The 13967-nt window shown below is 36.4% G+C and overlaps 1 protein-coding gene across 3 annotated transcripts in view; it reads right to left on the reverse strand.

Moving 5' to 3' along the window:
• Positions 1–4551: 4551 nt before the first annotated feature.
• The window catches only part of DAAM1 (dishevelled associated activator of morphogenesis 1), a 182864-nt gene continuing 173448 nt past the window's right edge, over positions 4552–13967 (reverse strand). For all 3 annotated transcript variants that reach the window (XM_010376028.2, XM_030930783.1, XM_030930784.1), the window contains exons 23-25: positions 12145–12276; positions 8330–8500; positions 4552–7268 (exon numbers count right to left, since the gene is read on the reverse strand). In XM_010376028.2, coding sequence (XP_010374330.1) covers positions 7059–7268; positions 8330–8500; positions 12145–12276 — 513 coding nt within the window. In that variant the 3' untranslated portion in view covers positions 4552–7058. The remainder of the gene's footprint in view (positions 7269–8329; positions 8501–12144; positions 12277–13967) is intronic.

A 13967-nucleotide genomic window follows, 5' to 3' on the forward strand; every position in this document is an offset into this window, starting at 1 on the left:
ATTTTGCATTCTTACTAGTAATGAATGTGAGTTCCTGTTGCTGCACATCCTTGCTGGCGTTTGGTGTTGTCAGGTACTGGGTTCTGGCCACTCAAATGAGTGTGTAGTGATATCTTGTTGTTGTTTTAATTTGCCTTTCCTTGATGACATATAATGTGGAGCATTTTTTTCATATGCTTATTTGCCATCTATATATCTTCTTTGGTGAGGAGGCTGTTCAGATCTTTGGCCCATTTTTAATAATTGAATTGTGTTCTCATTGAGTTTCAAGAGTCTTTTGTATATTTTGGATGACAGTCCTTTACCTGGTATGTCTTTAGCAAATTTTTTTTTCACAGTCTGTGGCTTGTTTTATCATTTTCTTGACTGTGTCTTTTGCAGGTCACAAAAGTTTAATGAAGTCCAGCTTATCAATTCTTTCATGGATTGTGCATTTGGCATTGCATCTAAAAAGTCGTTGTCAAACATAGATGACATTACTAATGTCATCTAAATTTTCAATTTGCTCCCATCTCCAGGAGTTTTATAATTTTGTTTAAGTCTGTGATCCATTTTGAGTTAATTTTTTATAAAGAATGTGAGGCCTTTGTCTAGCTTTATTGTGTTTGCATATGGATATTCAGTTTTTCCAGCATTATTTTTTGAAAAGACTATTATATTTGCTCCATTGTCTTATCGTTGCTCCTTTGTAAAAAAAGCAATTAACTATATTCATGTGGTTTTATTTGTGGGTTATATTATTAGTCTATTTTTTCACAATTACCACACTGTCTTATTTACTGTAGCTTTATACTATGTCTTGAAGTAGGGTAGAATCTGTTCCCCAACTTTGTTCTTTTCCTTCGATATTGTGTTGGCTTTTCTGTATCTTTTGCCTATTTATACAAATTTTAGAATCAGTTTGTCAATAAAAACAAAGTAACTTGCTGGGATTTTATTGGAATTGCATTGAATCTGTTGATTAAGTTGAAAAGATCTTGACACTATCGAATCTTCCTATCCATGAATATGAACTATCTCACCATTTACTTGGCTCTTCCTTGATTTCTCCCATCAGAGGTTTGTTGTTTTCCTCACACAGATCTTGTATATATTTTGTTAGATTTATACCTAAGTATTTCATTTTGGGGGTGTGCTCATATGAATGGTACTGTATGTTTAATTTTCAATTCTGCTTTTTCTTTGCTGGTAAATAGGAAAACAATAGACTTTTATGTATTAACTTTGTATTCCGCAAACTAATTTTCCCAAGCTGCTGGTAGTCACTCCTTTCCTCCCCTGTTTTTGTCTTCCCATGTCATTGCTCAGCATCACAGTCATCTCTTCAGACACCTCCTCCCATCCTGGAAAGGTCAGCATAGCCCTCAACTTAATTAGACTTAGGAAAGGTTCTCTACACTGGAAGTGACGGGGGGAATATTAACAAGAAATGTTCATAATTATATGAAGGATTGCAGATTCCTTTGCCACAGGAATGTCCTCACATGACCATAATGGGTGTGAATGAGATGAGATAATGTTACTGAAATCAGTACCATTAAACCATTTCCTTTCTTCCTTCTCCCAGCAAAAGAAGCAAGAGAATCAGAAAAATGCTTTATTCAAACAAAATAGAAAAAAATGATATATATTTCTTTTTCCCATGAAAAATGAAAACATTTTAAGATTTGATACAAATACGGATCTTCTTTGTCTGAAAACCCTGGGGCGCAGTCCTGTGCTCATTTGTTTGTTTGATACCATGGAAACACGCAGTTGATTGCAGTAGATAAAAGCATGTTAGGGAAGAGACCAAAGGGCAGGTCTGAGATTTTCCACAGGATTCAGATAAAAAATAATTCTGATTGGTATTTGCTATGAAAAACACAAAATCCTTATAAACAAGAAACTTGTTCCTCCATGGGCCCCAAACTTTCTCAAACATAAATAATTCATAGGCGGGACACGATGGCTCACGTTTGTAATTCCAGCACTTTGGGAGGCCAAGGTGGGAGGATTGCTTGAAGCCAGGAGTCTGAGAACAGCCTGGGCAATATAGTGAGGCTATATTGTCTCTAAAAACATTTTAAAAATAAAAAAAATAAAAAAGAAGTCAGATTTTAAGTCATCTCTTAATTATAGACTCAAGAGGTTTTTAGACTTCAGTTATTATCAATAGGGGCAACAGGGATAGAGACTTAAAACAGTATATAGACCACACAAAAAATAAGCACATAACTCGACAGAGTGATGGTTTATAAACACCCCTTGTGAGAAGCCCTAGACCCCTGATTTTAATTCTCTCCATATAGTTCAGTGGTTCTCAAAGATATTGTTTATGGAATTAAATGGTATCAAGTAGCTGTTAAACCTTGGAAGTTGCTAATTTAGGTTTTCCACTTGATAGGAAACAGCTGATGTTATTAAAAAACAAAAACACTCACAGAAAGTTTTACCTTCCAGAACTCAGCCTTTTGAACACAGTAATGCATCACATAATGACGTTTTATCAACCGTGAACCGCATATATGGCGGTGGTCTCATAAAATTATAATGGAGCTGAAAAATTCCCTATCACCTAGTGACACTGTAGTGCAATGCATTACTCATGTATTTGAGGTGATGCTGGCATAAAGCAAGCTAAGCTGCCTGTTTTATAAAACTATAGCACATCCACATGAACAGTACATAATACTTGACAATGATATGTGTTACTAGTTTATTTACTACAAATGTGTTATTTCGAAGTATACTCATTTATTTTTTTTTAAAGTTAACTGTAAAACAACCTCAGGCAGGTCCTTCAGGGGGTACTCCAGAAGGCATTGTTATAACGGATGACAGCTCCATACGGACTACTGCTCCTGAAGCCTTCCAGTGGGACAAGATGCGTAGATGAAGAGAGTCACATTGATGATCCTGACCCCATGTAGGCATAGGCTAATGTGTCTTAGTTTTTAACAAAAAAAGTTTAAAAAGTTAAACAAAAGTTAAAAACCAAAAAAAGCTAATAGACTAAGGATGTGAAGAAAATGCTAATACTTTTGTACAGCTGTTTTAAAGTTATTACATATCAAAACGCTAAATAATAAAGTAAAAGTTATAGTAAGCTAAGTTTTATTAAAGAATTTAAAAAATAAATTTAGTGTAGCATAGATGTACAAGTTGATAAAGCCTACAGTAGTGTATGTCCTAGGCCTTCACATTCACTCACCACTCACTGACTAATCTGGAGCAACTTCCAGTTCTGCAAGCTCCATTCATGGTAAGTGCCCCATACAGATGTACCATCTTCAATGTTTTATATGGTATTTTTACTGTATATATATTTTTCTATATGTATGTTTAGATACACAAATACCATTGTTACAATTGCCTACACTATTCAGTGCAGTAACATGCCGTGTAGGTTTGTAGCCTAGGAGCAATAGGCTCCACCATATAGCCTAGGTGTGTAGTAAGCTATGCTGTCTAGATTTGTGTAAGTATACTCTATGATGTATGCATGGCAATGAAATCACCTATTGGCACAATTTCTCAGAATGTGTCCTTGTTAAATGACACATGACTGTAATTGTGTCTAAACTACAGCATTTTAATAAAGGTTATCCCTTGCCTAACAAAAACTCCACATTATAGAAAAGGGGCAAAGTTCTGGATGGATCACATAACTTGACCCCTCTGTCAGAAGCACATTTCCTTCAGTGATAATTGTTTTGGGGAAACTGAAGACACTGAAGCATATGATCTGAAAATTTCACATTTCCCCCCTTTCTATTAATACACCAAGGTCAACTGAGAATCTAGGTGGTTCTGTACATAATTCCACACCCAAATATACAAATAGGCCGGGGCTGAGTTTGTGGGTTGGAATAGAACATTCGTCTAACATGCAGAAGGGTTTCTCCTATCAGAGTGTCAGCTCCACAGAACGTTGTTACTATGAAGTTATGCAGTGAGTTGATAAAATACAAGATGGTCAGCTATTACAAGAACATCATGAGTTCATTCCAAGGATAAGAAGAATTAGTGTTTGGCCTGCTTGGGTATTCTATCAACCACTGGGGCAGTTTGTTTCCAACTTGACCTTAAATTGAGTTAAGGGTGGCGAGGCAGCAAATGTGATGTAGGACAAAGGGAAAGCTTCGACTTTCAGAGGATACTGATAAAACAAATTTCTTGATCTGTATGGGTGCCATTTCCCAAACTGATCCATATCAAATTAATTTTTAATAAGAAAAAAAGTCTCAAAACAGAAAAGCCTTTGATTCTAGAGACCAGAGATTATTTTCTCTACTCCAGTTGAGTAATTTCACCAGTAGCCCTATCATATATAACAAGAAATTGTATAACTCATACATAAACCAAGTGTAGAAAGAGGTGGCATATGATAATGTGAACATACTGAATGCTGCCGTAATAGAAAATTATATTCTTCTAGGTCCAGTAAGTACAAGTTTAAAAACACGTATATATTTCTGATTCAGTGAACAGTTTGCAAAATTGAAATTCAGTAGTGGAAACTGCGAAGAAGTTTGATGACGCTGTTTTAATAATTCATAGAAAGACATATGTACACCCAATGAATTCATCTCTTTATTGCATATTGCTATTTTTTAAAAAATGTACAGTCTCATAACACATACATTTTTTATTCAGTACTATCTAACGACAGTCTTGCACCTAAAGACTAAGTGGTTCCAACTACTAAGCTAATAAGATACAAGACATATAATTAAGTTCACAAATTATGCATTTTCTTTTTGGCATTAATTTAAAAAAACAAACAAAGTTCAAAATACACACCCAAGAGAGAAAAGTGGCTACTTACACCAGCACCAATCTAAAAAGTAGAAAGTAGTTTTTTTTTTGTTTGTTTTGTTTTTCTTTTCAACAATGGCACATGGAATTACCTGCACACAGTTTTTGGGGAAAGAAACCAAAAATGGAAATGGCAAAGGAGGCCTACCAGGATGGCCATATCAAAGGAGGATGATTAAAAGGGGCAAGAGGGACATGCTACACAAACTTGCTCCTTTATGTGACTTTCCCTCCACCTGTCTATTCCTTAAACTGTAAGACAAAGCCATTTTCAAAATACAGTTCCAAAATTGAGCCAGACCAAATTTCTCCTGCTACAAATAGAAAAGAATATACATAGAGGCACTTTAGTTAAGGAACAGACAAAACCATCATTATATCCCAATCTTCCTCATCTCCAAGCCTTTCTGAGTCAAGTCTCTATCTGCACCTTCAACACGGTGTTATTGCAGACCTCGGTTAACTCGGGACTGGGGGAGTGCAACCTCTGCTTTGTATTTATGACTGTTTTCATTTGCTAGTCATTTATTTCCACTTGATGTGTAGAAAGTCACTAAATTTGCAATGAGGAAAAGATGTAAAACCACAGCTCTTGACAACTCTTAGAGCACTATTTCACAGCTTTCACATAGCGCAGATACCTTGCCGTCTGTGCTAAGTGTTACAGTTTATACAAATTATTTTTAAATAGTATGATTCCTGTACAGTGCACACATTGGTATTCTATTCATCCCTTAATATCCCCATTAGAATTTAAGCCTTTGGGGGCAGGGACTCTGTCTTGCTTACCATTGTAGCCTTACTATGCCTGGTACATAGTAGGAACTTAATAAATATTTGTTAATTGATGAAAAACTCAATTTAGTGAGTAAATAATGTTCTAGTGCAACAGGACAAACTACTCTCTCCACAGGAAACCCAACCACAACAGGATTGATAGAAAGAAAAGAGAAAACGTTAGCCCCCATCCCCGACTACAAATAAATAAAGCAAAGCAAGGAAAAAAAAAAAAAAAAAAAGTAACAGTCCTCTTTATATATCACATAATTTAAGGATATTAAGAGTTGGTAGGTTAATGGTAAGCATCTATATTTTATTTTCTAATGTTCATTGTTTTTATTCATGTCTCCCTGAGAGCTTTATTTTTTTGGACTGAAATTTTACAGGTAGCTTTACTGACACACAATTTTAAAATGACAACATATAAACAGCAATCACTTCAAATATACTTAGAGATAAATAGATCTGGGCATCTCTGCTGATGTTGACATTTTGTGCATTCTTTATGTGTCCTTTAGTCCAGACCTATATTTACAGAAAATGCAGCTTGTCCTACAAAACAGAAAATAGAAACTATAACAAAGAGACACCCCATTAAATTTTTTTTTTTTTTAGTAATCTTTATCCCTTCAGAGAATTCTTCCTTTAAGTTTTGGGTGAGATATTTTATTTTTAAGGTTTATGTATCTATAGTGTTAGAACAAGCATACTCTGGCAATGTTGTTCTTTAAAAAAAGCATGGATTGCATTTAGATAGTGTTTTTTCCAAAAATCTGAAGAAATTATCAAGAGCACTTGGCAGAGATAACTTGATGAAATTAGGAGAGAAAATTGATGTCCAACTTTTAAATATACAAAAAATTCTGACTGACATTCTACATAATTCAAATTGTGTGCAAGATGTTCTCAATAAACATTTACAGACTGTATCCTCACACCGATGTCAGAAATCCGAAGCTGGTCCTATCACTGATGCAACTACATCACAGTGTCAGCTATCGAAAACCATTTTATATCTGTATTTTTCCAACTCCAGTTCCATCAGTGAAAATAATTTCAAAGGATATCAAGCTTGGAAACAATACAATATTTTGCAAGGTTTTTTTGTTTTTTGTTTTTCTCCTGTTTTGTCTTTGAATCTAGGGAATGTCTCTGTCATCTCTTTCAGGAGATAGTATTGTGCTTCTGAACAGTCATGGTGTTCGGGGAAAGAAAATGAGCCACACTCAAGGTGAATGCATACACGAAGGGTTTCGGAGCACATACATTAACATAAATCTTTTTAACCATACATAGAGGTCTCCAGACAACACTCAGACATCTATATACATTTTTTAATATATACACACATACATTTACATACACACACATTCACACATTCACTCACAGATGAAGGAAAAAATTGCCACTGTTTGGATTACAAGGCAGTGTAATGAAACGTTCTAGTCACTTTAGAGGGCCGCTATATTCATGGAAGATTAGAAATTAAGTTTTGTGATTGGTCTCTCTCTGCTGCTGTCAGTCATCTGGTTGGTAATGCGTTTGCGATTCCGTTTCAATTTAGAAAGGTCTTTGTCAAACACTTCTCCTGAGCGTAAAGCTGAAACAAGGTCATCAAACTCTCCGCTTTCTTCACTATTCTCTTTAGCTTTTCTCATTTTACGTTCCCTTTCACGTTGTTCTTTGAGCTGCAAATAGAAAGAAATAACCTCTTAGAAACATGTCAAAAGGTTGCATTTTGTTTTCAGTAGAGATGAATTCTGTGAAACATGGTAATGCTCCAGACACCAAGCTGTGCTCATCCTATAACCCCTTTGGATATCACAAGAAAGGGTAATTGGAACATGGAGTCTCCATTGTGGAAGCAATGGACAACAACAAAAAATAGCCACTGCCTTGTGGTTAGACCCTCACCACCTAGATTCTAGGTAAACTGCATGATATTCTAGTCAAAATAAGAGCAACTGAGGCAATTTGTGTTTTTGCTAATAAAAAAAAAAAAGGTATCACTATTACATAGACCCCAAATAACTAAAGCAAATGGTCATCAGGCCATTTTCCTTGTATCAAAGGCTTAGCTTGCATCTACTGTGGAACCCTGAAACCTGATACACAACAGTTACTGTTATTAAAAGCCAACTAATACATGCACATTGTAGACAATTTGGATAATTCAGATAAAAGGAAGGTGGGGGAAGCATCTTTAATTCTACTACTGTGAACTTTTTAGAGGTTTATCTCACCACTATTATTTTCTATATGTATTAACACATCTTAAGAAACAAAACAAAAAAAGATTTCATGTAGAAGTCACTTTGTAAACTTTTCTGTATCATTATTCTTTAAATACATATCTTTTAAGGACTGCATAAATATACCATTATATAGCTGTTACAACATTTAGAACTCAAGCCCTATTGGTAAACATCTAGGTTGTCTTTAGCTTGGGGCTATTATAAAGAATGCTGCCCTTTTTTGTGTAAATTTATGATTATTTCTTTAAAATAAATGCTAAGAAATGGAATTCCAGAGCAAAGGATGTGGATACTTTTTTTTAAGGCTTTGAAATACACTGTTAAATAGCCCAAGAGAAACAACACCAATTTAAAGTCCCACAGCATTCTAGAGAGTACACTGAATGAAGCCTGCCTTCCTGCCAGCAGGTCAGAGTGCTCTCTAAATACTTTTGACTGGGCTGCAGCCATAGGACTTCTAGGAGGTGGAATTGGTCAATTAATCATCCTCTCACCTGAGCTTCCATGCGAGCTCGACGTTCTTCTTCCTCCTTTTTCTTTCTCATATTTTCGTTTTCTTGTTTGGCTTCTGAAACAGCTTGAAGAAACTGATCAAAAATGCCAAAGAACTCATCTGGTTGTATTTTGCCAGCCTCTTCCCCAAAGTGCTTCACTGCTTTAGTGAACTAGAAAAAAGACTGGTTTTAAGAAGTCAATGTTTCATGAGAATTCCATAATCAAATATAAATAACTTTAGAAAGACTAAAGCCCAGATTGAGTCAAGCATAAGTTTTGTTTGCTCATTTATTTTTATTTATTTATTTTTTTTGGAGATAGAGTTTCGCCATCACCCAGGCTGGAGTGCAGTGGCATGATTCCAGCTCACTGCAACCTCTGCCTCTCGGGTTCAAGTGATTCTCCAGCCTCAACCTCCCAAGTAGCTGGGATTACCGGCACATACCACCACACTTGGCTAATTTTTGTAGTTTTACTAGAGTAGGGGTTTTACCATGTTGGCCAGGCTGGTCTCAAACTCCTAACCTCAGGTGATCCACCCACCTTGGCCTCCCAAAGTGCTGGGATTACAGGCGTGAGCCACCATACCCGGCAGTTTTTCTTATTTTGTTTTGGTTTTTAAGAGATGGGGTCTTACAGGTTGCCCAGGCTGGAATGCATATGTTATTGGTTTTTTTTTTTTCTCCCAAATTTACGGAGTCTTACATGTTACTCAGGCTGGAGTTTAGTGGCTATTCAAAGGTATGATCACAGCAAATTACAGCCTCAAACTCCTGGGCAATCTTTCCCCTTAAGCCTCACGAGTAGCTGGGACCAAAGGCAAGTGCCACTGCACCCGGCTGAGTCAAACATAACTGAGGGATTCTAGCGAGCCTATATTTATCTTCAGCTGCTGAACATGTCTATCAATCATTTCTAAAGTAAAAATTTTAATACTCCTTAGCTTTTGAAACCATTTATTCCTGTCTACCTCATTTGAGTTTAACATGTATGATGACCTCCTATGACTTTTTATTAACTAAACAGTAGTAAAAACAAAATATTGTAGAGCACAGCACCCCAGACATAAAACTAACAGCAAACTCAGCAGGGGGAGGGAAACTTGTACTTTTAACTTTTCTTTGAAGTAGTTTAATATCATTTACTGGTGCCATATGGTCAACATAGAAAGCAAATGGGAGCCAGTGCCTCTTAGCTGCTTTTCCCAATCATAAATAATGCTGCTATTGTTGGGATATTTTCAGGGTCTCAATGAGAAAAGAGTAACTGAGTATGGAATCTTTAATGCAACCCAGTGTATGACTGAGAATACAATTTTATTCCAAATTCTTTGTTTTAGAACCCCTTTCAATGCCAATCTTTTTTAAAAAAGTTTTTTTTAAAAAAGATATGGGGTATTGCAATGTTACATTGCCCAGGCTGGACTCAAACTCCTAGGCACAAGTGATCCTCCTGTCACAGCCTCCTGAGTATCTGGGACTATGGGTACATGCAACATGCCCTAGTGTCAATCTTTTTAAATGGCCAAAATGCAACATACCAAGGAAGAAATTTATGAAGTTAGATAAAAATATATGTATACAGTAACAATAGTATATCCAGTCTCATTTTAGTTCTTCCAGGGGTTATCTTCATAACTCAAGACAGTATGTTTTCAATAGTCTTAGCATTACAACTACCCATATAATATTCAATGTCAAATTGTTTGCTAAAATTATACTTCCTTCTGTAAGGATCTAATGCTATTACTCCTAAGCTACTAAGGATACTGTTCCTAGCTTCAAAGTCAAATACGTTTTTCCCTATGCCCAATCAGCTACTTAACATTTTCCAGATTTTAAGTTTTCTTCATATTTAGACCACGCTGTGTTTATGCAGTGCCCCCAAACAGTTTATAATTGGTTTTATTTTTATTACTTTGTCTTTGTTATATTGTTAGGTTCTTCTGATATTTCAGTGACACTATCTACCTAAAATATTTTCAACATTTATTTTTAAATAAAACAAGTTTTGGCTTATATTTATATATATTTTACAGTTACTATATCTTTAAATTTGTAATAAAAGTGTCCTTTTTACCATTTCTGTCTTCACTGAGGAGTTTTCAATGTTTTACTTATTTGGAAATATTCTATTAGAAAAGAGTTCTTCGGGCAAAAAACATAACATTCTTCAGACACCATATATAATGCTCTAGCTTGCTCCATGGTTTTATATGGTAATTTAGAAAAGTTCTGGTATGAACAAAATAGCAATAGACAGTCTACAACTGGATTTCTAAAACATCCAGGTTCACGTACTTCAAGCCATCCCGAGTGATCTTTTTATCAAGGAATTCTAGTGATCATGATGTCATGTATATTGAAATCTTAGAAATCTAAAGAAAACCAGGCTCAGATTAAAGCTCCACCCCCTACACACACACACACGCCACAGTCAGTGTGCGGGGGGAAATTTACCAGGTCTTTATGTTCTGCTAGACGATCTTCAACATCAGAGAAGCTTGACGCTGGCTACTGTGATGAACAAGCTGACAACAGCCAGTTCACACACAAAAATGTTTGAGCCCCTTGATGAAGTAGGTGCTATATTGCTCAGGTGGGATATCAGGACAGGGGGAATCTCTTACTTTATGAAGCACAAACTCTAAAGTGGTGAGGCATACATAAAACACAGATGGGGGCTTTCACAGTGGAGGTCTGAATGGTGGTTGCTGACATCAGTTGACTGATTTCCACTGTGGGATATCAGAGGTTAGACCTCTGATAGCAGCCATTTGAACATATATTATCATTTATTTAATAAGGTTAGAGAGGAGGTTTAATGTTGAGATTAGCTAACGCATGTGAACAGCCTACTCCTGTACTTTAATTGGTATGTGTGTACATTTACGTAAACAATCATCCATATCTACAACCAGACAGGTGACCAGAGAAAAATAACATCCATTTACCGAAGTTTCGAAACACAAGACTCAAGTAAAAGAGTGTTGTGGCAACTGAGAGATGGGTAGAGTAAAAGAACCAATGGAGGGGGGAGGGCGGGGAAGGGTGTTAATATACTTTATAAAGAATGAGAAGAGGAGAGAAAATGAGAGACTCTGTACATGTCTTGTATATGAATGTGAATGCATTTTGGAAGAGGAAACAACCTGGGATAGAGAGGAGTGAGGTGAAGCTGAGGAGCTAAAGGTCATGGTTATTAATCAACAAAAATTTCTCTTCTAAGGGAACACAAAATGTGAAATAGCAGAAATCATAAAAATAAATGTCTTACTAAAAAAAAAATAACTCTTGCAATGAGACTGTGAATTAAAATGCATCTTTTTAAACAAGTTCTGCTGGAGATTTATACAGGTAGCATCCTGTCCTCCAAGGCTGTATCTCAGATGAGCATATTACGTAATTAGGCACATGGCTTTAGTAACATCGAATTGCACATTTGATTCTACCCCTGGTTTTCATCATCTACTCTTTTCTGGCTCCCAGAGATAAGTACTTCAAGCCAATTTCAACCAAGAGAAAACTGTCAAAGTATTTGCTGGTCTCATACCATTCAAAGCCTTCAAGGTCTTTCAACATAGGCCAGTCAGACAAAAACGGTGTGTTCAGATTAATCACAGTCTTGGAAATGAAAACACACCTATGTCATACAAAACAATGGAATCTGGAAAGTAATTATCTACTACTTTATTTCCTGCACCACGAAGTTTAGATCTCACTCCTGCTATTTCCCGTACAGAATAATAACTGAAAGTATCACAATGAAGCCCAGTCCACTCAAACAACAGTCAGTGCACAAGGGGGAAACTTACCAGGTCTTTAGCTTCTGCTAGAAGATCTTCAACATCAGAGAAGCTGAAGCTGGCTACTGTGATGAACTGGCTGACAACAGACACAAACTTATCTCCAGGCTGTGGGGGCTGAGACTTCTGATATTCCAGCTCCTTAAACACAGGAAATGAATAATGTCAATGCAGGCTTCAAATACAGACATGAGACACACCTTGTCTCATATTTCACATGCCTTAAATTTAATAAATGAGAATGGTAAACACATCAAAATTTGTTCTAAAACATTTTGTTATACTCTAGTGCCCCTGCCCTTCCTCCCACCATGCCAGAGCCATGCCCATGTGCACATGCATATTTGCCAATAGCAATTTACCAACAATCTAAGTACTTGATCTATTACTCTTTCAGACTTTAGAAAGCAAGCAGATTTGCATTTGGATAAAATTAATAGAAGTTAAACAAATAGTGGGGGCAAACTGAACTCTAAGGGCTTGTGAGTGAAAACAAGAGACTCTGCTTGTCAATATTCCATGCTTAGAATTCTGGTGCCTTGATTTTTTTCTTCTTTTCCTCTCAGCCAAGTCTATTTACTTCTTAAACTGTGGGATATGGGTCAGTAGAATTTTGGCTGTAGCATTTGGCACCATAATCTTCTACCATTTTTCTCTTGTCTATACCATATTGGTTTTTGTAAACAGGCTTGTAGGGGAATTAGTCTCTTGTTAATTATCCATATTCCCCATTAACACAGCAATGAACACAGATGATCCAAATCTAATGTTATTAGTTAAGTTAATCATTGCCAGATGCACATTCTTATTTAAAGTTCACAACATCCCTATAAGTGAGGGATCACTAGTCCCATTATACAGACACATACATTAAGGTTTGAAGGGATATATTACTTGCCCTGAAGTAGTGCTGACCAGTGACAGAGCCAATTTGAACTCAGGCCTGCCTGACTCTAGAGTCTTGGCAATAACTATGTTGTACACCAATTGACTTAAACTGGATGCTCCCTTATTTTCTTGCATTGGCAGAGATCTTCACAAGCAGGAGTGTAGTCATCACAGTTTACGGGTTCTGACTCAGCTCTACCACTGATTTGGTTCTTAACCATGGTATGTTGCTCTGGGCCTCAGTTTATTGATTTTTTTTAAGGGGGCAATATCCACATCATCACTAGACTCAAATGAAATAACAGAAGTGAAAACTCATCAATTAGGGAGCTGGCACTGATTGGAAGAAATTGCCATAATTCTAGTACTTTAGCCTGGAAAGTAAGTGTATCTGTGTTCAGTGTGGGGATGGGAAAGGCATTTGAAAGTGTTTCATTAATGTATAATTTCATAAATATTCATCTTTGATACCTTCAAACAATATAATTAATTTGTGTAAAGCACAATTAGAAGACATATATATTTGGCCAGGCCAAGCTCTGCCCCCTGCTATTTTCTTACAATACCACACCCACCTCCAGGGGTAGGGGAGGCTTCTATATCCCCTTTCCTATAAAAAGTGTGATACAGTGTATATGACAGTGTATATAGAGTGATTTCAGCAAAACTATCCTTTAATAAAGCAGCAACACAAAATTTACCCAGAAGCCCCCACCCCAGGCCTTGCTCTGACCTGGCTCAGAAGCAGGGGTCAGAGCCAGGCTTCAGGGTCATCATAATGACCACGGACCCTCTGGGGCTGGGAGAAAAAGTTCAATCAGTTTATTTTTTTTTTTTAATACTGCCCCCCACTCCCTACATTAAAAAAAAAAAAAAAAAAAAGGAAAAAAAACCTCACAGGTTCCTTAATTTATTGAAAACAAAAAATTAGACATTGTGACTTT

Source organism: Rhinopithecus roxellana, chromosome 5, assembly GCF_007565055.1.
Source record: "Rhinopithecus roxellana isolate Shanxi Qingling chromosome 5, ASM756505v1, whole genome shotgun sequence".
NCBI lineage: Eukaryota > Metazoa > Chordata > Mammalia > Primates > Cercopithecidae > Rhinopithecus > Rhinopithecus roxellana.